Raw genomic sequence first — 27271 nt, forward strand, 5'->3', positions numbered from 1 at the left:
GACTGAGTTGCCAAATGCAACAGGTAGTATGACATGATGTAAGTGGCAGATACATACTTTACTTAGATGGTACAGTCCAGCAGTGGTTAAAAAACAGTGAACCTCAGTAACTAGGACAAATTCCAGGTTGAACTGAAGAAAATGTGTGGCAGCAATTAGCAGCAAGTGCACGTAACAGAGCAACAATTGAAGAACAGGGCTCAGTGTCATGGGGAAGCAACACAGCTCTACATAAAGAATGTTTTAGCCCTAGGCCACATTGTGAATCTGAATATGAGATAAGCTCACAAAGCCTCACACTTGATGAAAGCAGTCATAGACGACATGTACTGAGCTCGATGTCTCAGCAAGTGAGGAATTCATCATGTGGTACCAGCACATCAAGATAATGCAACAGAAAAAGAGTCGGATGAAAGACTCTTAAATGTGGTCTCTCAGGCAGTTGTGGGAGACCACAGTGACCTCCTCTCTCTCAGTAAGAGAAGAGATACAACACTTTGTCAGCCAGTATTGTCAGACTAGGTAAGCAAGAGGCAGCAATCAAAAATGTTATGGCAGGAGGTAAAAGAGAATGTTCAAGATGAGGTGTATCAATCTTCAGTACCAATTTCCACCACCAGTTGATTGTGCCAGGAAGAGTTTTCAAGCCAACTTGGACAGTTGCCACAACCGTCAAAGCACAGTGCAACATCCGACCAATACAGATACAACCAACACCTCTGCCAGGTGTAATGCCCCACAGAACAACAGACATTTGGAGATAGACAACATAACTGTGTGTTTCCACTGTTGATACCTTGGATAAAATGTACACAACCGTGGTGAAGAAAGATGTGTTGGCGACAACTGCCATGCTGCCGACATCAACCATCCCAACAATCCTGTTCACAGGTCAACTGCAGATGATGACAATCCACCTGTGGATTGCCTGAATGAGGTCACTCCCCAACATGCTGTAGTCATTCCCTGTCACCATATAGAGGTACCAGCTGCTTTATAACACACACTCTTTTCCTTCAAAAAATTGCATCTAAAATTCAGGTGCTTCTTATACTCAAAATTGATATAAAAATGTACAATGTTTGATTTAAAATTCCTGCCAGTCTTAAAATGGTCATATATTTGATGCTGCAGGAAACCTGTCTGTATCTGGCAACATTGGATTCAACGGGCAGCAGCAGTGCACCAGTGCAATGAATACGAGTTGTGGGGATTCACAATCTTGCTAACGTTGTCTCCCTTCTGTCCCGTCATCACAAACCCAGAACACTGTCTAGCCTATGACGTGTCATTGCAGTCTACAGTGCCAGTGAAAGTGAATTGAAAGTGATTTTTGTTATTGATACTAGTACAATATTTTTTTAGGTAGTTTAGTAATGAAAAAAAATAAAAGGTATGAATTTGACATGGGCTATAAATTGAAAGTAATAGCATATGCAGAAGAAAATTGAAACATAGCAGCTGAGTGGGATTTCATCTCTCCACCAACAGATAAAAACCATTCGCGATTAGCAGGCTAGTATAGAGGAACTGAAAAAAATGAGGAAGACTAATTAGTTCCAATTGAGGACTGAATGCAAATTGGCCAAAACTAGAACATTCAGTGACACCATCGTAATGACATTAGGATTAATGCAAAAATGATTCAAATACACACTTTTAAGCAAGCACTACAGCTGAACCTGACTGACTTTAAGAGTGGAGTTGGTTGGTGCTACAGGTTTATGAAGTGTCATGGATTAGCATGCAAACCAAAACCGAAATATCTCAGAAAATGCATTGAGAGTATGAAGAGAAAATGTTATCTTTCCATCACTTCATTATTCAGAAAGAAAACTAATTTGACATTTGGTGTGCTGTGTAACAGAACTGTTGCCATGCAAAAAACAAGTGGACATGAAAAAAATGCACTACACTGTTGTCCTTTGATGTTGTGCTGATGGTACTAAACTTAATTCAAAGATCATTTTCAAGTGCAAAACATTGCCAAAGCCTTCTGAAATACTGCCAGGTGTTGTTCACATAAATGACAAGGTTTGAATGGACGAGGCTGGTATGAAATTATAGATTAACAAAGTGTGGGAGAGAAGGAAAGGTGCTTTGTTGAAGAAGAGTTCTCTTCTTGTGCTAGATCAGTTTAGTACTCATTTGAAAAATTCTATGAATGAGAAGTTGAGACGGGGAAATACAGAGCTTGTTGCTATTTTCAAAGGACTTGCTTCAAAATTGCAACCTCTTGATGTCTCAATAAGTAAACCGCTTAAAGTGTATATGAGAGAGGATTGGAACAAATGATGGTGAATGAAACCCAACACAAATTCATGCTGAAGGAGCTTTAAAACACACTCAATCAAAAAAGTGTGTCTGTGGATAAAACATTTGTGGCCTAGAGTGAGAGCAGACAATATACGAAGTCTTCCAAGAAGTGCCACATAAGTAACACTCTCAATGCAGTGAAGACCATATTATTTATTAAAAGGAGGAGGAGGAAGAAGAAGAAGAAGAAGAAGAAGAAGAAGAAGAAAGTTCAGGTACTGAGCGAGATGGCGCAATAGGTAGTACACTGGACACGCATTCGAAGGACGACAGTTCAAACCTGCGGCCGACCGTCAAGATATAGGTTTTCCGTGATTTCCCTAAATCGCTTCAGGTAAATACCAGGATGGTTCTTGTGAAAGGGCACACCAGACTTCCTTCTCCATCCCTCCCTAATCCGATGGGACCGATGACCTCGCTGTTTGGTCCCCTCCCCAAATCAACCAACCAAACAATCAAGAAAGTTCAGATGAAAATTTTCAGGAATTTTAGGGGTCAGTTAGATTTTATAAACTAAGAACTTTTTTAGTGTGCCTTTGCAGTCCAATAATAAAAATGGTTAAAATAATATTTTAAAAAAATTAAGAGTTAAGGTGCATCTTATAGTCTGCAGTGCCTTATAATCCTTTAAACACCGTAAGTGGCAATATTTATGAAAAGGATAGTTGCTACTCACCATATAGCGGAGATGCTGAGTTGCAGGTGGGCCCAAGCAAGTGATCATCAAACAAAGCTTTTGACCAAACAGGCCTTTATCAGAATCAGACAAAACACACACACACACACACACACACACACACACACACACACACACGACTACTCAAACACATGACCACAGTCTCTGGCCGCCAAGGCCAGACTCAACTAAGTGAGTTGACAATCTATGGAGGTGAGGCTTCTGCAGTTGACAGTCCTATATGGATAGCAGTCATCAAGATGGTGGGAAATCTCATTGATGTCATCATCAACAGCTAACCTGTTCGGGCACTAGTCAATTCGGGGGCTTCCTTTTCTGTAATTTCAAATACTTATCACCACCAACTAAAGAAGACTATGTTCCATGATATGCAAGTTGTATGCTGAAGATTGCAAATGAGAAACACACCTAACCGGTAGGAACATGTATTACAAGAATAACTATCAATGACAAAGCACAGTCCTTCAAATTTGTCATTTTATCAGAATATAGTCATAATGTTATCCCCAGATGGGACTTCTTCCAGACATCACAAGCAGTCCTAGACTGTGGAAAAACAGAGATCCAGATTGACGAAGCTGTTATAACTAGCGTATGTAAGATTGCTCCGGGTGGTTGTTTGCCATTGAAGATGTTGTTATCCCACCATCATCAATGAGATGAGTTCCATTGATCAGTCTAGATGCTAAGCTAAACAGTGAAATTTTTGTCGGTTGCAGAAAAATATTCAGGCTCGTAACAGAAATCTACTGTACATGCCAGTGATGATCATAAGCATTGTATGTGATCAAGAAGAACTTTGGATCACTAATTTTCATGAGCAGCAGCAGCTCATCCCTAAATTCAAGAATGACAGCTTAATGCCACTGACAAAGACTCGTGCTGTTATCACAACAGACAGTATAGGGGAGGACGGTTCTATCAAACTGCCAATAGGATCTGGCATGACCAAGGAACAATATTGGCAAATGTTAGCTATTCTGTGCCAACTTTCGGATCCAAAGTGGAGAAAAGTGAGGCCAAACAACCTGGGGTAAAACACCGTATTTACACCAGGGATCGTTCACCAGGCTAGGTGGCACTCGTATAGGATGTAACTGGTTGAATGCCATATAACGTTGGAGTAAGTGAAGATGCTGCAAGATGACATCATTGAACCTTTAGAGTGTCTTTGGACCTCGTCAATCACCCTAATGAAGGAGGAGGATGGTACATAGTGTTCCTGCATCATCTACTGATGACTGAACAGATTCATGAAAAAAGATGCCTACCCACTGCTGAGCATTGATGACACGCAAGAATGCTATGAGGAGTATGTAATGCACCAGCCACCTTTGATCATATGATGTACAACCTTCTCAGACAACTTAAGTGGAGGAACTGTTCTGGGTGTCATTGTGGTTTTTTTTTGAAGACATTTGAAGAACATCAAAGCCACCCAACAACCGTGTTGAAATGTATTCAGACTACAGGCCTCTGCTTGAATCCGAAAAGGTGCCTCTTCACTATCTAAGAAATAAAAATCTTGCGACATCTAGAGAATGGTGATGGTATGTATCCCAGTCCAGAGAAAATAGGAGCAGTCACAAATTTTCTGATTTCTTGGCGCATTTGTGAGGTGCGAAGTTTTCTCAGAATGTGCTCATACTACTGGCAAATCACTGTTGTGATAGACCACCATTCTCTATGCTGGGTGACTAGCATGAAGGATCCATCGGGTTGACTGACAAGATGGGCATTGAGGCTTGAGGAATACACCACAGTGGTATACAAAAATGTACAGAAACACAAGGACACTGACTGCCTTTCAAGGAATCCTGTGTTGGAACAAAGCAGTGTGGAAGAAATTAGTCATTGCCGCATTACGTGACACTGCTAGTGAAGAGAGGAAACATTCCGCATCGCTAGGAGCCATAGAAGGCTTCAAGAATGAAGAACTGACCAAAGGAGAATTCCAACAAATAAATAGAACATTATGTAAGAAGAACTATGATCTGATGGTGTGGAAGTGGTTGCTAGCCATCCCTGCTCATCTACAGTCTCCTGCACTGAAGTTTTTGTAGGATGCTCCAACATCTGGTCTCATGGGACTCATGTCGACTCTGGATAGAATCAGACATGGGTATCACTGACCAGGTCTCAACCAACTCATTAGACACTATGTGACTCACTGTAAGGAATGACAGCAACGGAAGCACAAGCCAAATTTACCACTGAGGAATCTGATATCAATTCCGCATGCTGCAGCACCACTGCATCCAACTGGAATTGACCTCTTGGGGAGGTTCCTGAAGTGTCAAATGGGAATCAATGGATAATAGTCTGCACTTACTGCCTCAACTGCTGTGCTGTCACTAAATATGTGCAGACTGGAAATTCCAAGGTTTCATGTGGAAGACATCATTTTGAAGCACAGAGCACCCATGTGATCATTTCTTAACATGGAAAGGTTTTCTCGTCGAGATTAGTGTCAGACTTAATTTCACATTGCAACATTACCCACAGTATGACAACTGCCTTCCGGCCATTGTCAAGTGGCTTCAGAGAACACTTTTAATAAGACATTGAATGATATCCTCTCAATGTATGTTGATATCGAACAAGAGGATTAGTTTACAGTACTGCTCATCATGACATACAATATGACGAAGGAAGACATTACAGACCTCACACTGCCCTTTATGCTCAATGGTCAAGAGGCCCAAATGACACTCGATGCACAGTTCCTGTTTCAGCTGGATGAAACTCAGGATGCCTAAGTGAAAAGCATCACCAGGACCAAAGAAGGAAGACATCTGGCTTGCATATGGGCCCAGGACATTCAGGAGAAATACTGAGTGTGTTATAATGCCAAGCACTGCCAGTGAGATACAGTCCAGGAGACTTGGTACAGAAAAAAGTACTAAAGCTCTATTATGGGCCGTATTGTATTGTTTGTACCTTGTTGGACATCACATAGAAAGTCTAAGATTTTGACCCATCGTCAAGAAGACAAAACTGCAGAGATAAAGCTCTACTAAAGTCCTAAAGTGCAGGTCGGTTACGAAGGCTTCTTGTTCAAAAAAATTAAAGATGGGCGAAACAACTGCAAAGCTCTGATGGAAGGGACTTCTTCAATGCTTGTCATAATGAAGAGGATGTGATGACACGCCAAGAACATGAGTATCTGCCAGCCCTGCCGTACAGAGGACCATTGACGAGATCTAAACCCAGGCAGGTATAACTGACTTCAATGAGAACTGAAAAAGCAGTTTGAAGTTTGCTTTTTTTTTTCAGGAGAGGGAGCAATGCTGTGATCTGTGCTTCGTGTAGTGTGTTGTAACAGTTACCATCGCTGGCTAATGTGCTGTGATTCTCCAGTTCAATCCTGACCAGCAGCAGTTACTTCTCATTTAATATTTATCAGCTCTGGAAAATTCTCAAAGTTTCTGATGTTTGTTTATTTCTGAATCTACACCATTTGTATAAATAGCTGTACTCACCATCCAGGAGCTGAGTTCTGTTCTGGCTGTACGATGGTGTTTGTAATAAACGTGCTTTCTGTTTTAAGTGTTGTACTTCATTGACGACCCTGCTTTTGCATTTGGAGTTGATTCTTATTATGGTGTGACAATATGATACTGAGTTTGTATTGTGCATCAAGGTAACCAGCTGTTACTATGAGGAATTTTCAGTTTATTTCGATAGTTTGTTGCATGTTTAAAATTAGTAGGTGCAGTTTGATCGCAATGTAAAATGTGACACCTTTTTTGTGTGGATTGTTTTGTCAAGACGTCAGCAGCAGAAAGATTAAATTTGATTCTCTGTTAAATATATGCATATTTTTAGTGACTTCTCGCCAATTTTAGTGAGTTTTCGTCTGCCTCAGATTTCATCTCTACCCCCCCCCCCCCCCTCCTCCTTTCCCTGTGCATCCATTTCGTACTTTTCACACGTATTTGGGTGTATTTTTGCGTAATTTTTTGTATGTAATTCTACTTCCTTACGTATTTTTTCGCATTTTTGCACCATTGTGGATCCTTGCTCCTTCCATCTGCATCAATACAGAAAAGTTTCCTTATCCCTAGCCAGATCCCAGTCCCACATACTGTTCCTGCATTGTTGCTTGGCTCATGAAATCCCCCCTAATGGCCTAACTATCAAATTAACCATCTCTGGTTTCCACCCCTCCTTCCACAATGACCTCCACCTGTTCAGATTCCGCCAATCCTTAGCCCTCACCAACATAGTCCTGCAAAACCGTATCAACCAAGCCCAATCCTCCTTGCAGTACCTTCTCTCCATTTGCAAAATTCTCCTGCTATGTAATCCCAAATTCCTGGAACCCATAACACACATTGAAACTCTTGCCCTGCAGGAACTTGAGCAACATGCACAATGCCACCTCAAAAAGCTCTCCATCCTGCTCACTTCCTACTCCTGCCTCGGAGTACCACTGTTCACCACTTCTACAACCACCTCCAAACCTCCCCCAAGCCCCCTCATAGCTGACAAACCTTGTCTCGCAGACCTACTACACTTATCCCACCCTCCGAAACTCCCTCCCACCACCACACAGAACTCAAAACCCTAACAGACCTGCAACACAGTCATGAACCTTTCCTCCAGAAGCCTTAGTCCCACAGAAATATCAGTCCTTTCCAAAGCCTCACCTTTTGCGCCACTCCCAAATTCAACCATGCAGGACTAATTAAAGACCTTCTCTCCTTCTCCTGGTTCCTACAGTGGAAACACTTTTTCACCACCAACCCGACCAATCAGACTCAACCAAAGACCAACATTGAACCTTGCCTAACTCAGTTCACTCCACCCCCACTGCCTCCAAACCACCCCCTGTTAACTTTCCAGAATTTCTTATCCTCGAACCTTGCCTCACCATCATTCCCCAAAACCCTCAACATGCATACTAACCTTACATCTGCAGAAAGAACCACAGTCCACCATCTAAAAACTGATCCCAATCTTATAATCCTACCTGCAAACAAAGGCTCCACCACCGTAGTTTTGAACGGCAAGGATTACATGGCAGAAGGACTCATCAGCTGTCAGATACTTCCACCTACAAACCATGCCACAGTGATCCCATTCCAGTAGGATCTCCAGTCACTACTCAAATCCTTAGGCCCATCCCAGAACCTCTCTACTTACCCCTACCACTCCCTGCACTCCCACCTTCTACATGCTTCCTAAAGTCCATAAACCCAACCACCCAGGTTGCCCCATTGTGGCTGGTTACTGTGCCCCCACTGAGAGAATCTCTGCTCTCGTAGACCAACACCTTTAACCTATTACCCGGAACCTATCCTCCTATATAAAAGATACCAACCATTTCTTCGACCGACTCTCAACATTTCCTTTCCCTTTACCACATGGTGCCCTGCTCGTCACTGTTGATGCCACCTCCCTGTATACTAACATTCCTAATGCCCATGGCCTTACTGCTATCGAACACTACCTCTCCAGGCACCCTATGGATTCCAAACCAACAACCTCCTTCCTGGTCTCCATGACCAACTATATCCTCACCCACAATTACTTTTCCTTTGAAGGCATTACCTACAAACAAATCCGCAGAACGGCTATGGGCACCTGCATGGCACCATCCTATGCTAACCTATTCATGGGCCATCTAGAGGAATCCTTCCTAAAAACCCAGAATCCTAAACCCCTCACCTGGTTCAGATTCATTGATGACATTTTGCTATCTGGATTGAAGGTGAGGACACATTCACATTCCTCCAGAACATCAACTACTTCTCCCCCATTTGCTTCACCTGGTCCTACTCAACCCAACAAGCCACCTTCCTAGATGTTGACCTCCACCTCAGAGATGGCTACAGCAGTTCCTCTGTCCATATCAAAACCTACTAACCACCAGCAATGCCTCCACTTCGACAGCTGCCACCCGTTTCATACCAAGAAGTCCCTTCCGTACAGATTAGCCACCCCTCGTCATCGCATCTGCAGTGACGAGCAGTCCCTCTCTAAATATAGCGAGGATCTCACTGAAGCCTTCACTGACTGTAATTATCCTGCCATCCTTGTACAAAAACAAATCTCCCGTGCCTTATCTTTCCAGTCTCCCACCACCTCCCAAAGTCCCACAGTCTGGCCACAGAGGAGCATTCCCCTCGTAACTCAGTACCATCCGGGATTGGAGCAACTGAATTACATTCTCCGCCAGGGTTTCAATTATCTCTCGTCATGCCCTGAAATGAGAAATGTCCTACCCACTATCCTTCCCACCCCTCCTACCATGGTATTCCGCCGTCCACCAAACCTACACAATATACTCGTCCATGCTTACACAACCCCTACTCCCAATCCCTTACCTCATGGCTCATACCCCCTCTAATAGACCTAGATGCAAGACCTGTCCCATACATCCTTCTACCCATCACCTACTCCAGTCCTGTCACTAACATTACCTATCACATCAAAGGCAGGGCTACCTGTGAAACCAGTCATGTGATCTACAAGCTAAGCTGCAATCACTGTGCTGCATTCTATGTAGGCATGACAACCAACAAGCTGTCCGCCCGCATGAACAGCCACCAACAAACTGTGGCCAAAAAACAAGTGGACCACCCTGTAGCTGAACACGCTGCCAAACATGATACCCCTCATCTCAAAGACTGCTTCACAGCCTGTGCCATATGGATCCTTCCCACCAAGACGAGCTTTTCTGAATTGCGGAGGTGGGAACTTTCCCTGCAATACATCCTACGTTCCCGTAACCCTCCTGGCCTCAACATTCGTTAGTCACTGTCCTCACCCATCCAGCCCCCTCCCTGTTCCCATTCCAGCACTACACAGCCATCATTTCACTGCCACACCCAGTTTTTTAATTTCTTTTATTTTCATTTTTCTCCTTTGCCCTACTTACCCCCCCCCCCCCCCCCCGCCCCCTCACACACACACACACACACACACACACACACACACACACACACACACACACACACACACATCTTCTCTCCTACCCTCCATCTGAACTGCAACATTTCACTGTCCACCACTCCCACCATACTATCCCTCCCCCTCCCTGCCCCAGCCTCCTCCTTACCCCCATCCAGTCGCCACTCCCATCATGCACTGGTGCTGCTGCTCGCATTGTAGTTTCAGCTTTCCGAGACTGCAGATGTGTGTGCAAGTTGCGCTTGCGCGCGCTTGTGTGTGTGTGTGTGTGTGTGGTGTGTGTGTGTGTGTGTGTGTGTGTGTGTGTGTGTGTGCGTGCGCGCGCGCCTGCGTGCGTGCGTGTCCTTAATGGCCGAAAGCTATGATTGTGTGAATCTTTTTATTGTGCCTATCGCGACTCAGCATCTCCGCTATATTGTGAGTAGGAACTTTCCTTCTCTCATATTATTATTATTATTATTATTATTATTAAGTAATAAGGAAATGGCACCTACAAAATTATTTTTGTTTCAGGATCCCTTTTAGGTGTAGAAGATTCACATTCGAAAGAGGAAACTGCTTTACAGCCACTAGATGCTTCTGCCACAGCTCTTTCAGTGCTGTATGGTACAGAATATGTCAATGGTATGTTATTTTGATCCTCATCATAAAACAGTATTTGAACATGAATTATTGCACTGCTCATGCCATGTCATCACAAAATAAGTAAATGCAGAGACGTTAACACATTCAACACTGGCATCTTCATGACCAGTATTTTCCTGTGAACTGACATAATTATGGATTGTTTTTAAATGACATTGTAAAATACAGAAATTTGACAGGAATATGATTCTTGCACCATCTAAAAGGAAAAAGTAAATATTTTATAGAAATATGAATTAATTTTAGAATATATATTTAAAATAGATGATTTAATGAGAACAAGTAACACATGAAATCTGTAAAAAAAAAAAAAAAGAAGTGTTACAGGCTCTCTCTTTTAGTGACACAGTTGTGATTCTGGCTGCATTCACAAAAATAGTACAGGAATATTTAAAAGCAGGTATATGAGAGTTATGCATATAAGCAGGTACCACAGACAGTGACTGATAGTCTGTACAATTGCCTGCATAAAGAAAGAACGCTTAGATCCATATTCAGAAGCTGTAAATGGAAATGAGAGTGAACATCAGTCAGAATACAAAATGCATGAATGAAGTACTCCCTGTATGAACAACTGAAACACATGTGTACCTTATTCATTGCCCGTACTTTCATCTGAAGAATATGAATCATCTCTGCCAGTGTCTTCTGTTTCTGACCCTTCATCTCTCTATAAAATATCTAGAATCTCTTCCTCTTTCAGCATACTGTGCACCAATTCTACCTTCGTAAACACCCCTGAATGAACTACTGATTGTTATTTCCTTGAACTTTTCTCAATCACCACTAGTTTGAGTACGCTTACAAGGGCAGTCCTTTGGCAGCAACACAGAATGTTGTTCACATTTCATTGCCAAACAACATCCATAACATGCTAAGTGTCCTACCGGTAAATGCTCACCCATACAGTGTGCGCATGCTATTGCAAACATTAAAGTGGGGCAAGATTGCGCACTTAAGGTTTAAATAGCGATATACTGAAGGAAATGTCACAAATTACAATTATATTGTAACTGGCATTTCATCTGAATTTTGCCTGTTATATGACAGAGTCCGAGAGTCATAAAAACAATTTAAACTGTAATTCGCACTTAGTAAAAAAAGTAATGCAAATGCGCGGTCTTACCCGACCGTGGGGTAAGAGTGCGTTTCTAGTGGGGTAAATTTGCACATTATTATCAAATGAGGAAAACATATGTGTCATTTAGTTCTTCGTCTTTTATTTAATTTATAGCATGCATAAACATAATATACCTTGTTTCTCAGCATATAACAGTTACTGTTGATACAATATTTGACCTAATGAACAAATCTGGGCCTGTCATCAAAAACATGCAAAAATATTCCTGTTGGACGAAAATATTTTTAACAGAGATCACAAATGAAGTGTCCAGAACCTTCATAACAAGAACAGGATTCATGCCACCACTCCTCACACTTGAGACATTGAATCCAGTCTTCTGTTGGTGGATTATTGTATTTTTCAGTACAGCCTGGACAGTGAAAAGTTTGTGAATTTTCCCTAGATGTATTTAAGTTTTGCTTTGCTTTCTTTTTGTTTGCTTGATCAGAAGCAGTTTCCTCTTTGGTTTCTTTATTTCTTGTTCTGTTGATTGGGATTCCAGTTGCTTCTTGAATGGGGTCCCAGATACTATTTGTGACTTCTTTCCTTTCTTCTGTCTTTTTTGACATCTGTTCTTCTTTACAAAGGAATTATTTCTTTTGGGGAAACGTAGGTACTTGGTCCTGGTTGTGGTTCATTTGTAGATGTCTCTGAACTTTGGCTCTGGAGGGATCCAGTTTCAACTGTAGATGCATCATTAAATTTGTCACTTTGGTCTGTAACAGTCAAAGGCAGGAAATCTTCCTCAGTGAATATGTGACGATCAATTGGATAAATGCCACATATCTTGAACGCCTTTGTTGCCTTCGTCATTGTGGTCGTCCTTTGATAAGCGTTTCCAAACAATTCAGCAATACATTCTTGCATAATTACATATCCAGGGTGGTTAATGAGCCACTGGTTGCATTCCTGTGAATAAAAGTCCTTCAGTGGCTTGAAAAAGCAGCAATCCAGTGGCTGCATTTTGTGGCTGCTGTGTGGAGGAATGGTAAGCATGTGTATGTTATGGTCCCTGCAGTAAGGAAAGGCGTTCAAACACAAATGTGACGAGTGATTGTCCAAAATTAACAATACTGGATTATCTTCTGTTGGCTGTGCATGTTTTTCAGAATGTTGTAGCCATATGAGATACAAATCTGAGTTGATGTATCCAATGTCCAAACACATCATTAGTGACCCAGGAGGGGCACTGTTCTTTAAATTCTCCTTCATCCTTTTCCGAGGAAATATTATTCCTGGAAGGATGTAACTCCCCCCAGCTCCCATACAACATACAACCGTTATCAGCTGACCTGTTTCTGCAGATGCTATTTTGCCTATGTGCATCTTGCCGCATGTTGCAATCACTTTCGGAACCTTTTTAGGAACAGTTGTAATTCCTGACTCATCCATGTTGTATATGCAATGAGGTTCAAATTTATATCTCTCCATCAGCGGCAAAAGATTAACAAAGAAGATGCTCGATTGCTGTTTGTTGAACCCCCCATCACACGTCCAAGACTAGTTTTCTGTGGAATCTGAAGGCTAAGGTTTCGTCTCTGCAGGAAATCATAAGCCCTGTCCTTTCCGGCCGTCTTAGTGTTTTTGTCAAATTTTGTTTTTATGTTATTCCTCTCAGAGTAGTCCTGAACTAATCTTCTAAAATCTTTCAGAGTCATACCATAACAACATTTGTCCAAAGATCTGCTGTGTTCGGTGAGTTCCAGTTCCTGTTCATCATTAAAAGTTCTTCCGAATCTTCCCAGTTTGTTTACCCCAAAACCATGAAGAAAGTGGGGGTGGGAGTATTAATTTTAAGCTTATCCCTGCGTAGGCAAAAGTTTTCAAAGCAAAAATATAGAGATAAAAGTATACTTGCAAGGGCCTCGTACCTCTGTAAGGTGATTTCTGAGGGCAGCTTCACTTATTCCAAGCTCCCTCGCTATTTGTTGTTTAGACTTGCCGTTTTTCAAGCCCTATTTCTCAGCTTCCAGCATTTCTGGAGTGCATGGTTTCTGTTCGGTTTTCCTTTTGTAGACGCTAAAATATAAAAAAGGATTCTTAGAGGACTACTGTCGATGTATAATATCCACCTCAATGTTCATAAATATTTCTAGATCTATGGAAAAGCTGATAGTTATAACGCATGGGGTAAGATTGCACACTGTGCAGTTTTGTCCCAACTGCAACGCGTAAACTTGCCCCGCACTACGACACACCAGCTTTTGACTGCACATGGAAACGCTTTGTAGGAATATAGATGTGTTAATACACCACAAGACTGACAATGCATCGTAGTACACAATGGAATAAAGTTAAAATTGATAATCATATTATTGCCTGAGTTATAGCTTATTTCCAGAACATGAAATGTTATATGAAAATTATGTAAAACAGCATTGCGCAGCTGTTAACACCAGGACAACAGTTAAACTACGGCAATAAAGTGTCAGCCACAGAGGCTATTTTGTGCCTTGCAGAGTAGCCAACTGCTGCATTACTAAAACTGAGATACAAGCCTTGTGCAGTCTTACCCGCCACGCAACGTTACCCCACTCTACTCTACAGCGAGTGAGCATGTCTGTATTTTGTATGTACACTGTGCTCTAAGGGTTGAACAAGGCTTATACCTCACTAATGCAACGAATACCGTGGCCACAGACAGGGAGAAGGATCTAAGATGTTATCGTCACATTTAATTTAAACATTTTTGTTTAAAGTTATTAGTTTACTGTATTTTCCTCATTTCGAGCTTACCTGTGTCCATATTTACTTTCATGCATCACTTTGTGCGTAACATAGCACCTCAAAAGTTAATGTACACACTTTGTTCCCAGCTACTCGCCATTGTCGATTTTGCAAGACATGCAACACATGACAATGGGGAAATGCGCATGATAGCTGAAGGCAAGCATGTAGCACAGTCACTTGATACATTGACACACAAATAATGTAAAAGTACCACTTGGTGTGTTTCATCATACTGGTTAGACTTCATGAGCTACCTATACATTCCGGGAACTATTGAGTATAATCTCACGATACAGGACCATAGACACACATAGACAGCTCAACTGGTGTGTATTTATGTTTTATATTAAGTCTTTGCAACATTTTCTGTCTTATATGACCAAAGGCTTCCTTCAGTGTTTTATCTTCAATAATATATTTTTGAATATGGGGCCACATATAATGTTGTTCATAAAAACAATGTTTCGACCACTGTTGCAAATGGCCCTTATCAGGTTGACATATTTGCAACTGGGTCAAACTCAGTTTGGATGGCAGGAGGTGGTTTCTGACAAGCTTTATTGATGAATGGCCATCGGTAAACGGTGGCCAAGAAACAGTTGGACCACCCTATTGCTGAGTATGCTGCCCAACATGATTTTATTCGTTTCTGTGACTGCTTCACAGCCTGTGCCATCTGGATCCTTTGCAGGAACACCAGCTGTTCTTTACTGCATAGGTGGGAACCCTCCGTGCAGTATATCCTGCGTTCCCATAACCCTTTTGGCCTCAACCTTTGTTATTCATTGTCCTTACTCATCTAGCCCCTTCCTTGTTATATCCAGCACTATGCAGCCCTCACGCCATCAACACACCCAGTCTCTTTTACTTCTCACCTTTTCCGCTATCCACCAGTCCTCCCTCGCCCTCTGTCTAACCTGCTGTACCCTATCTCCACCTCATTTCTGCACACTCTAACTAGCACCACTTTACTGTCCCCCACCCATATCCCATTATCCCTCCCCCTCCATGCCCCAGCCTCCTCCTTACCCCCACCCAGTTGGCTCTCTCATCATGCACACTGCTTGCAGTGTGGCTTCACTGGCAGGGAGTGTGGTCATGCGTGTGTGAGTTGCATATGCGTTTGTGTGTGTGTGTGTGTGTGTGTGTGTGTGTGTGTGAGATATTGATTATTGATAGTAGTTTCTATTTTATTGGTTGTTTTGCTCTTGGAGTGCTCGGTGGCAGTTGAGACAATGTAGTGAGCTATGTGCCCTATATTTACTGCCATACCTGATGATGGGAACACCACACAGATGCTGTTATCCCCTAGGCCTGCTGCTATTGGCAGTTCATATAACAAAACTTGTAAAAAAAAATAAAGTGCAGTGTTGTTCCTGATGAACTGACCTTATGAGCAAGATGAAATTGCAGTATATAATATCTGAATGTGGCACTTACCAGTTGTAAATATGTCATCCTAATGAAAACCACTTGCAACAGTGGCTGAAATGTTAGTTTTATAAACAACATGATGGCCTGTTCACATTCTGGGAAACATTTTATTCACGTTTTTAGTCTCGTTTCTGTATCTGTAGATGGCTCAATGCCTAACCTATACAGTGAATTATTACCTTTACTTTTTCCATTTTTCGTATTCCACCTGGGACTTTCCTTTACCCTATTTGTAGTTACAAATGCATTTCAAAAAATTAATAAAGTTTATTAGTGTGCAAGGGCGGAATGGAAGACAAAATACACAGTGATGGGTTCTATGACAGAGTCTTTCATTCTTAATCTAGAAGTTGGCATTGCTGGCTGCTAACACAGTGGTCCTGGGTTCACTTCCAGGGAACAACCTCAGATATTTCTGTGGGGGAATGGTACAGAATGGGGCCTTTTGAGGCCAAATGAGAAGGCACTTGAATAAATAAACAGTAAAGTTGACACACAAGTCACTGGAGTGGTGCCAGATAGAAAGACTTGCACCAGGCTGGTAGCCAGACAACAGTTGTTTTTTTCTGTATAATGTTTCACATCTTTGCTATTTTGTACTACTAACACACATTTTCTCAGGGCCATTATCATACTTTTTGTTCCTTGTCAAACTTCATCCATAGGAAACTAGTTTTGAAAACTAGCCCTTCCCTGAGCCCAACAGGCAAATTTATTTACGTTCAGCTTAGTTGTTGATAACTTATTTTATTTCCTCATTCAGAAACCTTGAGGTAAAAATCTTGCAGTAATGAGAATTCAGTTTGCGTGTGATGCATAAAAAAATGAAAAAAAAAGTAACTTTCCCTCCAATCAGATGACTATTTATATTACATAATTATTAGATAGTAATAAAACTTTTTCTGCTTCTCTTATATTTGAACGTCACACAACTTCATCAATAAACTGAGCCATTGTGCACAAATGTCCAAAAACTGATACAGAAATGCACAAATTTTAAAAATTCAGGCAAGTGATAAACAGCTGAAAACTCTTATCAGCACACCATTAAGGAAATATAAGAAATTGCTGTCTAGTAGCTGTTTCACAAACAGTGTTTACAAGGACAAAACTTTTGAAAAGTATTAATGATTTATTTAGTTTCACATATGAAACACTTCGGGGACAAGATAAGTAGATTGTCTGAAGTATCTCCCTCCCCTGAGCATGGTCCTCCCTCAGAAAACTTGATGTAGCTACTATAGTATCAGATTTCTTACAATGCAATTTCCACTGTTGCTTTGTTTGTATCTTGAATGCATGTTCTACATGTTGAATGTCAGTCCCTTGAACCTACTCTTATTTTTGTATTGCTAAAATATCCATAGTAATTGTGGAATTATGAACCAGTGAGAAAAATGATAATCTCTGAAAATCATTGAAATAGGTTACATTATTTTCAGTAACATGTTTCATTAGGGGCTAGAAATTTCTTTTTTCTTTTTGGTTTCTGTTCCCCTATTTTCTGCACACATTCTCTGGAATGGTTGAAGTAGAATACCCCACACCTAAAGTACTTAAAAGCTTTTATTTGATGAGGGTTTTTATTTAAGATCACAAAAAAAAATGTTTACTTAGTATGCAACTCATATTGTGTAACCTTATGTGTCATACAACGGGCCATAATAATGAAAAAATAAGAAAATAAGCCAGAAGAGCACAGTAGGTAGGAGAACCATAACTCTCTTGACAAATGAACAACATATCCAAAATGCAAACTCACAATGTGGTCTGTATTTGTTGTTTTGTCTGAATGTGCACGACATATTTTCTTGATAATGCTTTAAATGTTTGATTACATGAATCAATTCAACACCCATTGTTATATGCAGGAAATGGCTATTACCTGTTCTCTGAGGAAGAGACAAAGAGGACTCAGAGTATGCAATGCAGTGTGACTGGGAAAGATAACAGCACTATTGTTGCCAAGGACATAGAAGTTGATGAAGAAACTCCCGTGCAAGTTATTATAGTTTCTCTTTGGTATTGGTGGTAAGTCAAAATGTCCCACTTATGTGGCCCCTTTTACATATTTTTCTTCTGGTACTAGACGAGTTTAATTCAGCATCTCTCTCTCTCTCTCTCTCTCTCTCTCTCTCTCTCTCTCTCTCTCTCTCCCTATATATATATATATATATATATATATATATATATATATATATATATATATATATATTTAAAAAGAAAGATGATGAGACTTACCCAACAAAAGCGCTGGCAGGTCGATAGACACACAAATAAACACAAACATACACACAAAACTGTAGCTTTCGCAACCAATGGTTGCCTCGTCAGGAAAGAGGGAAGGAGAAGGAAAGACAAAAGGATTGGGTTTTAAGGGAGAGGGTAAGGAGTCATTCCAATCCCGGGAGCGGAAAGACTTACCTTAGGGGGAAAAAAGGACAGGTTTACACTCGCACACACACACATATCCATCCACACATACACAGACACAAGCAGACATTTGTAAAGGCAAAGAGTTTGGGCCTTTACAAATGTCTGCTTGTGTCTGTGTATGTGTGGATGGATATGTGTGTGTGTGTGTGCGAGTGTAAACCTGTCCTTTTTTCCCCCTAAGGTAAGTCTTTCCGCTCCCGGGATTGGAATGACTCCTTACCCTCTCCCTTAAAACCCAATCCTTTTGTCTTTCCTTCTCCTTCCCTCTTTCCTGACGAGGCAACCATTGGTTGCGAAAGCTAGAGTTTTGTGTGTATGTTTGTGTTTATTTGTGTGTCTATCGACCTGCCAGCGCTTTTGTTGGGTAAGTCTCATCATCTTTCTTTTTAAATATATTTTCCCACGTGGAATGTTTCCCTCTATTATATATATATATATATATATATATACCTAAATTCTATAATTCTATTATAATAAAAACAAAGATGATGTGACTTACCAAATGAAAGTGCTGGCAGGTCGACAGACACTCAAACGAACACATACATACACACAAAATTCAAGCTTTCGCAACAAACTGTTGCCTCATCAGGAAAGAGGGAAGGAGAGGGAAAGACGAAAGGATGTGGGTTTTAAGGGAGCGGGTAAGGAGTCATACCAGTCCAGGGAGCGGAAAGACTTACCTTATGGGGAAAAAAGGACGGGTATACACTCGCGCACACACACACACATATCCATCCACACATATACAGACACAAGCAGACATATTTAAAGACAAAGAGTTTGGGCAGAGATGTCAGTCGAGGCAGAAGTGCAGAGGCAAAGATGTTGTTGAATGACAGGTGAGGTATGAGTGGCGGCAACTTGAAATTAGCGGAGATTGAAGCCTGGTGGATAACGGGAAGAGAGGATATATTGAAGGGCAAGTTCCCATCTCCGGAGTTCGGATAGGTTGGTGTTAGTAGGAAGTATCCAGATAACCCGGACGGTGTAACACTGCGCCAAGATGTGCTGGTCGTGCACCAAGGCATGTTTAGCCACAGGGTGATCCTCATTACCAACAAACACTGTCTGCCTGTGTCCATTCATGCGAATGGACAGTTTGTTGCTGGTCATTCCCACATAGAATGCATCACAGTGTAGGCAGGTCAGTTGGTAGATCACGTGGGTGCTTTCACATGTGGCTCTGCCTTTGATTGTGTACACCTTCCGGGTTACAGGACTGGAGTAGGTGGTGGTGGGAGGGTGCATGGGACAGGTTTTACACCGGGGGCGGTTACAAGGGTAGGAGCCAGAGGGTAGGGAAGGTGGTTTGGGGATTTCATAGGGATGAACTAAGAGGTTACGAAGGTTAGGTGGACGGCGGAAAGACACTCTTGGTGGAGTGGGGAGGATTTCATGAAGGATGGATCTCATTTCAGGGCAGGATTTGAGGAAGTCATATCCCTGCTGGAGAGCCACATTCAGAATCTGATCCAGTCCCGGAAAGTATCCTGTCACAAGTGGGGCACTTTTGGGGTTCTTCTGTGGGAGGTTCTGGGTTTGAGAGGATGAGGAAGTGGCTCTGTTTATTTGCTTCTGTACCAGGTTGGGAGGGTAGTTGCGGGATGCGAAAGCTGTTGTCAGGTTGTTGGTGTAATGCTTCAGGGATTCCGGACTGGAGCAGATTCGTTTGCCACGAAGACCTAGGCTGTAGGGAAGGGACCGTTTGATGTGGAATGGGTGGCAGCTGTCGTAATGGAGGTACTGTTGCTTGTTGGTGGGTTTGATGTGGACAGACGTGTGAAGCTGGCCATTGGACAGGTGAAGGTCAACATCAAGGAAAGTGGCATGGGATTTGGAGTAGGACCAGGTGAATCTGATGGAACCAAAGGAGTTGAGGTTGGAGAGGAAATTCTGGAGTTCTTCTTCACTGTGAGTCCAGATCATGAAGATGTCATCAATAAATCTGTACCAAACTTTGGGTTGGCAGGCCTGGGTAACCAAGAAGGCTTCCTCTAAGCGACCCATGAATAGGTTGGCATACGAGGGGGCCATCCTGGTACCCATGGCTGTTCCCTTTAATTGTTGGTATGTCTGGCCTTCAAAAGTGAAGAAGTTGTGGGTCAGGATGAAGCTGGCTAAGGTGATGAGGAAAGAGGTTTTAGGTAGGGTGGCAGGTGATCGGCGTGAAAGGAAGTGCTCCATCGCAGCGAGGCCCTGGACGTGCGGGATATTTGTGTATAAGGAAGTGGCATCAATGGTTACAAGGATGGTTTCCGAGGGTAACAGACTGGGTAGGGATTCCAGGCATTCGAGAAAGTGGTTGGTGTCTTTGATGAAGGATGGGAGACTGCATGTAATGGGTTGAAGGTGTTGATCTACGTAGGCAGAGATACGTTCTGTGGGGGCTTGGTAACCAGCTACAATGGGGCGGCCGGGATGATTGGGTTTGTGAATTTTAGGAAGAAGGTAGAAGGTAGGGGTGCGGGGTATCGGTGGGGTCAGGAGGTTGATGGAGTCAGGTGAAAGGTTTTGTAGGGGGCCTAAGGTTCTGAGGATTCCTTGAAGCTCTGCCTGGACATCAGGAATGGGACTACCTTGGCAAACTTTGTATGTGGTGTTGTCTGAAAGCTGACGCAGTCCCTCAGCCACATACTCCCGACGATCAAGTACCACGGTCGTGGAACCCTTGTCCGCCGGAAGAATGACGATGGACCGGTCAGCCTTCAGATCACGGATAGCCTGGGCTTCAGCTGTGGTGATGTTGGGAGTAGGATTAAGGTTTTTTAAGAAGGATTGAGAGGCAAGGCTGGAAGTCAGAAATTCCTGGAAGGTTTGGAGAGGGTGATTTTGAGGAAGAGGAGGTGGGTCCCGCTGTGACGGAGGACGGAACTGTTCCAGGCAAGGTTCAATTTGGATAGTGTCTTGGGGAGTTGGATCATTAGGGGTAGGATTAGGATCATTTTTCTTCGTGGCAAAGTGATACTTCCAGCAGAGAGTACGAGTGTAGGATAGTAAATCTTTGACGAGGGCTTTTTGGTTGAATCTGGGAGTGGGGCTGAAGGTGAGGCCTTTGGATAGGACAGAGGTTTCGGATTGGGAGGGAGGTTTGGAGGAAAGGTTAACTACTGAATTAGGGTGTTGTGGTGCCAGATTGTGTTGATCGGAATTTTGAGGTTTTGGAGGGAGTGGAGCTGGAAGTGGGAGATTGAGTAGTTGGGAGAGACTGGGTTTGTGTGCAATGAGAGGTGGTTGAGGTTTGCTGGAAGGGTTGTGAAGGGTGAGTGAGTTGTCTTTCCGGAGGTGGGAAACCAGGAGATTGGATAGTTTTTTGAGGTGAAGGGTGGCATGCTGTTCTAATTGGCGGTTGGCCTGTAGGAGGATGCTCTGAATAGCCGGTGTGGATGTGGGAGAGGAAAGATTGAGGACTTTTATTAAGGATAGGAGTTGACGGGTGTGTTCATTGGCTGAGTTGATGTGTAGGTGAAGGATTACCGTATTTACTCGAATCCAAGCCGCACTTTTTTTCCGGTTTTTGTAATCCAAAAAACCGCCTGCGGCTTAGAATCGAGTGCAAAGCAAGCGGAAGTTCTGAAAAACGTTGGTAGGTGCCGCCACAACTAACTTCTGCCGTCGAATATATTTAGCGCTACAAGGTGATGCTTTGTAGGCACAGAGATAAATACTGGCGCCAAAATCTCTGCGTCAGTAAATAAAAAAAAGTGGAAGACGAGCTTTTTTCTCCGCCCCGAGTTTCGACCACTGCATTTTCGTACATTATCCAACGAAGTAAATACAAATTCCGTATTGTTCATCTTCGAATGTAGCAGAATTTCAATATACTACGAAAATCCGACTGGCCAGACTGTTTGAGATGTTTGTCAATATGGCCAACTCTACGTGTTGAATTTTTTACTACCTGTGAGAAGAGGTGGTTGCTAATAGGAACCTGACGAAATGTGAATCACATGCAGTATTCTCTTCACCATAAGAATAATATGAATGTAAACATTATGCCACGTATTCTTTCGTGTTTGCTGCTATTTCATTTAAATCCTATCTGCCTAATAAACTACGAAACTAGAGTGAGACAACAGCAAACGCGGAAGAATATACGTATCGTGTCATGTTTACATTCGTATTTTTCTTATGCCTAATAGTGATACAGTCAGAAATTAAGCACGGCAACTGATTAGATTTTTAAATCTAAGATGACTAATTCCTGTGCAGAATTTGACGTACTAGAGAAGCGGCCGCAAAGATTTTCAAACGGAGAAAAATTTTCGCCTAACTCTCGTTCAGAACATATTCTATCATATGCAGTCTATTATTTGGTTCTTGTTGATCATTATCAAAGAAAGCAGTGTAAGTAACAACAAATAGCAGTCTCTTGCCATTGTTTCGCTAGTGAGACGATTCCTCTCTTTTCTTTTTTTTTAATTGTAAGCGGCGGTAGCGCGCACAAAAGCAAGCCATGCCGCGCGCGGCGACAGGCCGTAAACACGCACTATCAGAATGAGACAAACAATGCATTACACAGTACAGTAATGCATTTTCAGCTCAAGAGTGACGTTAACACCTATAACAAAGAAAACGGCACTTATCAGATCAAAGCAAAATAAGCAATCGATTCAAACCAGACGAAGCACGTGAAAAGGAAGGGTACCCGTATCAATACGGACGGAGCGCCTGATGTACAGCAATAGCTACCTGGTAAAACTTAACTGTTGAGCTTACGACTCGAACCAAACTCCTGTAGCTGTATCGTCATTCATTCGACCTAAATTGTGTCTCGTATTACAATGGACCAACTTTGTTTTGATTTGGAGGTGCGGCCTAAAACTTTTCTCTCCCCTTGAATTTCGAGTCTCAAATTTCAGGTGCGGCTTAGAATCGGGAAAATTTTTTTCCTCGATTTCGAGTCTCATTTTTCGGGTGCGGCTTAGATTCGAGTGCGTCTTAGATTCGAGTAAATACGGTAGGTGGGTGAGGGCAATGGATTGTTCAGTTTGGAACTGGTATAGGGACTGATGGAAAGAAGGGTTGCAGCCAGAGATGGGAACTTTAAGTGTGAGGCCTTTGGGGGTTATGCCAAATGTCAGACAAGCCTGAGAAAATAAAATATGTGAGCGTAATCTGGCTAGGGTCAAGGCATGTTTGCGGAGGGAATGTAAATAAAACTTAATGGGGTCGTTGTGGGGGTGTTGTGAGGGTGACATGGTATTAGAAGGTGGAAAGTTTAACATGAGGTTGAAATGAAAAAGAAAGATAGAAATATATGGGGAGAGATGAAGGCGAACTAGAAAGCAATTGGAGATCTGGTATGAAAAAAGGCGAAAAAGTGTTGGTTAAGTTGATCCTGTGGTGAACTTGGGTTGGTAGACAGCGATGTGCAAAAAGGTTGGGTGGTTGTGTTGCTGCTAAATCACGTTAAAAGACGGAGAAATTCGGGAAAATTTCTACCATTATATATATATATATATATATAAAAACAAAGATGTATTTAAAAACAAAGATGATGTGACTTACCAAATGAAAGTGCTGGCAGGTCGACAGACACACAAACAAACACAAACATACACACAAAATTCAAGCTTTCGCAACCAACGGTTGCCTCCTCAGGAAAGAGGGAAGGAGAAGGAAAGACAAAAGGATATGGGTTTTAAGGGAGAGGGTAAGGAGTCATTCCAATCCCGGGAGCGGAAAGACTTACCTTAGGGGGAAAAAAGGACAGGTATACACTCGCACACACACACATATCCATCCACACATACACAGACACAAGCAGACATTTGTAAAGGCAAAGAGTTTGGGCAGAGATGTCAGTCGGGACGGAAGTACAGAGGCAAAGATGATGTTGAAAGACAGGTGAGGTATGAGCGGCGGCAGATTGAAATTAGAAATTAGCGGAGATTGAGGCCTGGCGGATAGCGAGAAGAGAGGATATGCTGAAGGGCAAGTTCCCATCTCCGGAGTTCTGACAGGTTGGTGTTAGTGGGAAGTATCCAGATAACCCGGACGGTGTAACACTGTGCCAAGATGTGCTGGCCATGCACCAAGGCATGTTTAGCCACAGGGTGATCCTCATTACCAACAAACACTGTCTGCCTGTGTCCATTCATGCGAATGGACAGTTTGTTGCTGGTCATTCCCACATAGAATGCATCACAGTGTAGGCAGGTCAGTTGGTAGATCACGTGGGTGCTTTCACACGTGGCTCTGCCTTTGATTGTGTACACCTTCCGGGTTACAGGACTGGAGTAGGTGGTGGTGGGAGGGTGCATGGGACAGGTTTTACACCGGGGGCGGTTACAAGGGTAGGAGCCAGAGGGTAGGGAAGGTGGTTTGGGGATTTCATAGGGATGAACCAAGAGGTTACGAAGGTTAGGTGGACGGCGGAAAGACACTCTTGGTGGAGTGGGGAGGATTTCATGAAGGATGGATCTCATTTCAGGGCAGGATTTGAGGAAGTCGTATCCCTGCTGGAGAGCCACATTCAGAATCTGATCCAGTCCCGGAAAGTATCCTGTCACAAGTGGGGCACTTTTGTGGTTCTTCTGTGGGAGGTTCTGGGTTTGAGAGGATGTGGAAGTGGCTCTGGTTATTTGCTTCTGTACCAGGTCGGGAGGGTAGTTGCGGGATGCGAAAGCTGTTGTCAGGTTGTTGGTGTAATGCCTCAGGGATTCCGGACTGGAGCAGATTCGTTTGCCACGAAGACCTAGGCTGTAGGGAAGGGACCGTTTGATGTGGAATGGGTGGCAGCTGTCGTAATGGAGGTACTGTTGCTTGTTGGTGGGTTTGATGTGGACGGACGTGTGAAGCTGCCCATTGGACAGGTGAAGGTCAACATCAAGGAAAGTGGCATGGGATTTGGAGTAGGACCAGGTGAATCTGATGGAACCAAAGGAGTTGAGGTTGGAGAGGAAATTCTGGAGTTCTTCTTCACTGTGAGTCCAGATCATGAAGATGTCATCAATAAATCTGTACCAAACTTTGGGTTGGCAGGCCTGGGTAACCAAGAAGGCTTCCTCTAAGCGACCCATGAATAGGTTGGCGTACGAGGGGGCCATCCTGGTACCCATGGCTGTTCCCTTTAATTGTTGGTATGTCTGGTTTTCAAAAGTGAAGAAGTTGTGGGTCAGGATGAAGCTGGCTAAGGTAATGAGGAAAGAGGTTTTAGGTAGGGTGGCAGGTGATCGGCGTGAAAGGAAGTGCTCCATCGCAGCGAGGCCCTGGACGTGCGGGATATTTGTGTATAAGGAAGTGGCATCAATGGTTACAAGGATGGTTTCTGGGGGTAACGGACTGGGTAAGGATTCCAGGCGTTCAAGAAAGTGGTTGGTGTCTTTGATGAAGGATGGGAGACTGCATGTAATGGGTTGAAGGTGTTGATCCACGTAGGCAGAGATACGTTCTGTGGGGGCTTGGTAACCAGCTACAATGGGGCGGCCGGGATGATTGGGTTTGTGAATTTTAGGGAGAAGGTAGAAGGTAGGGGTGCGGGGTGTCGGTGGGGTCAGGAGGTTGATGGAGTCAGGTGAAAGGTTTTGTAGGGGGCCTAAGGTTCTGAGGATTCCTTGAAGCTCTGCCTGGACATCAGGAATGGGATTACCTTGGCAAACTTTGTATGTGGTGTTGTCTGAAAGCTGACGCAGTCCCTCAGCCACGTACTCCCGACGATCAAGTACCACGGTCGTGGAACCCTTGTCCGCCGGAAGAATGACGATGGACCGGTCAGCCTTCAGATCACGGATAGCCTGGGCTTCAGCAGTGGTGATGTTGGGAGTAGGATTAAGGTTTTTTAAGAAGGATTGAGAGGCAAGGCTGGAAGTCAGAAATTCCTGGAAGGTTTGGAGAGGGTGATTTTGAGGAAGAGGAGGTGGGTCCCGCTGTGACGGAGGACGGAACTGTTCCAGGCAGGGTTCAATTTGGATAGTGTCTCGGGGAGTTGGATCATTAGGGGTAGGATTAGGATCATTTTTCTTCGTGGCAAAGTGATACTTCCAGCAGAGAGTACGAGTGTAGGACAGTAAATCTTTGACGAGGGCTGTTTGGTTGAATCTGGGAGTGGGGCTGAAGGTGAGGCCTTTGGATAGGACAGAGGTTTCGGATTGGGAGAGAGGTTTGGAGGAAAGGTTAACTACTGAATTAGGGTGTTGTGGTGCCAGATTGAGTTGATCGGAATTTTGAGGTTTTGGAGGGAGTGGAGCTGGAAGTGGGAGATTGAGTAGATGGGAGAGACTGGGTTTGTGTGCAATGAGAGGTGGTTGAGGTTTGCTGGAAAGGTTGTGAAGGGTGAGTGAGTTGCCTTTCCGGAGGTGGGAAACCAGGAGATTGGATAGTTTTTTGAGGTGAAGGGTGGCATGCTGTTCTAATTGGCGGCTGGCCTGTAGGAGGATGCTCTGAATAGCCGGTGTGGATGTCATCCCTATGAAATCCCCAAACCACCTTCCCTACCCTCTGGCTCCTACCCTTGTAACCGCCCCCGGTGTAAAACCTGTCCCATGCACCCTCCCACCACCACCTACTCCAGTCCTGTAACCCGGAAGGTGTACACAATCAAAGGCAGAGCCACGTGTGAAAGCACCCACGTGATCTACCAACTGACCTGCCTACACTGTGATGCATTCTATGTGGGAATGACCAGCAACAAACTGTCCATTCGCATGAATGGACACAGGCAGACAGTGTTTGTTGGTAATGAGGATCACCCTGTGGCTAAACATGCCTTGGTGCACGGCCAGCACATCTTGGCACAGTGTTACACCGTCCGGGTTATCTGGATACTTCCCACTAACACCAACCTGTCAGAACTCCGGAGATGGGAACTTGCCCTTCAGCATATCCTCTCTTCTCGCTATCCGCCAGGCCTCAATCTCCGCTAATTTCTAATTTCAATCTGCCGCCGCTCATACCTCACCTGTCTTTCAACATCATCTTTGCCTCTGTACTTCCGTCCCGACTGACATCTCTGCCCAAACTCTTTGCCT

General features: G+C 43.3%; 1 protein-coding gene across 1 annotated transcript in view; it reads left to right on the forward strand.

The window, feature by feature from the left end:
* The window catches only part of LOC126188288 (eukaryotic translation initiation factor 2-alpha kinase-like), a 231877-nt gene that overhangs the window by 83939 nt on the left and 120667 nt on the right, over positions 1–27271 (forward strand). The window contains exons 8-9 of the mRNA XM_049929872.1: positions 10445–10555; positions 17735–17894. Of these exons, the coding sequence (XP_049785829.1) occupies positions 10445–10555; positions 17735–17894 (271 nt within the window). The remainder of the gene's footprint in view (positions 1–10444; positions 10556–17734; positions 17895–27271) is intronic.

This window comes from Schistocerca cancellata, chromosome 5 (genome assembly GCF_023864275.1).
Source record: "Schistocerca cancellata isolate TAMUIC-IGC-003103 chromosome 5, iqSchCanc2.1, whole genome shotgun sequence".
Taxonomy (NCBI): Eukaryota; Metazoa; Arthropoda; class Insecta; order Orthoptera; family Acrididae; genus Schistocerca; species Schistocerca cancellata.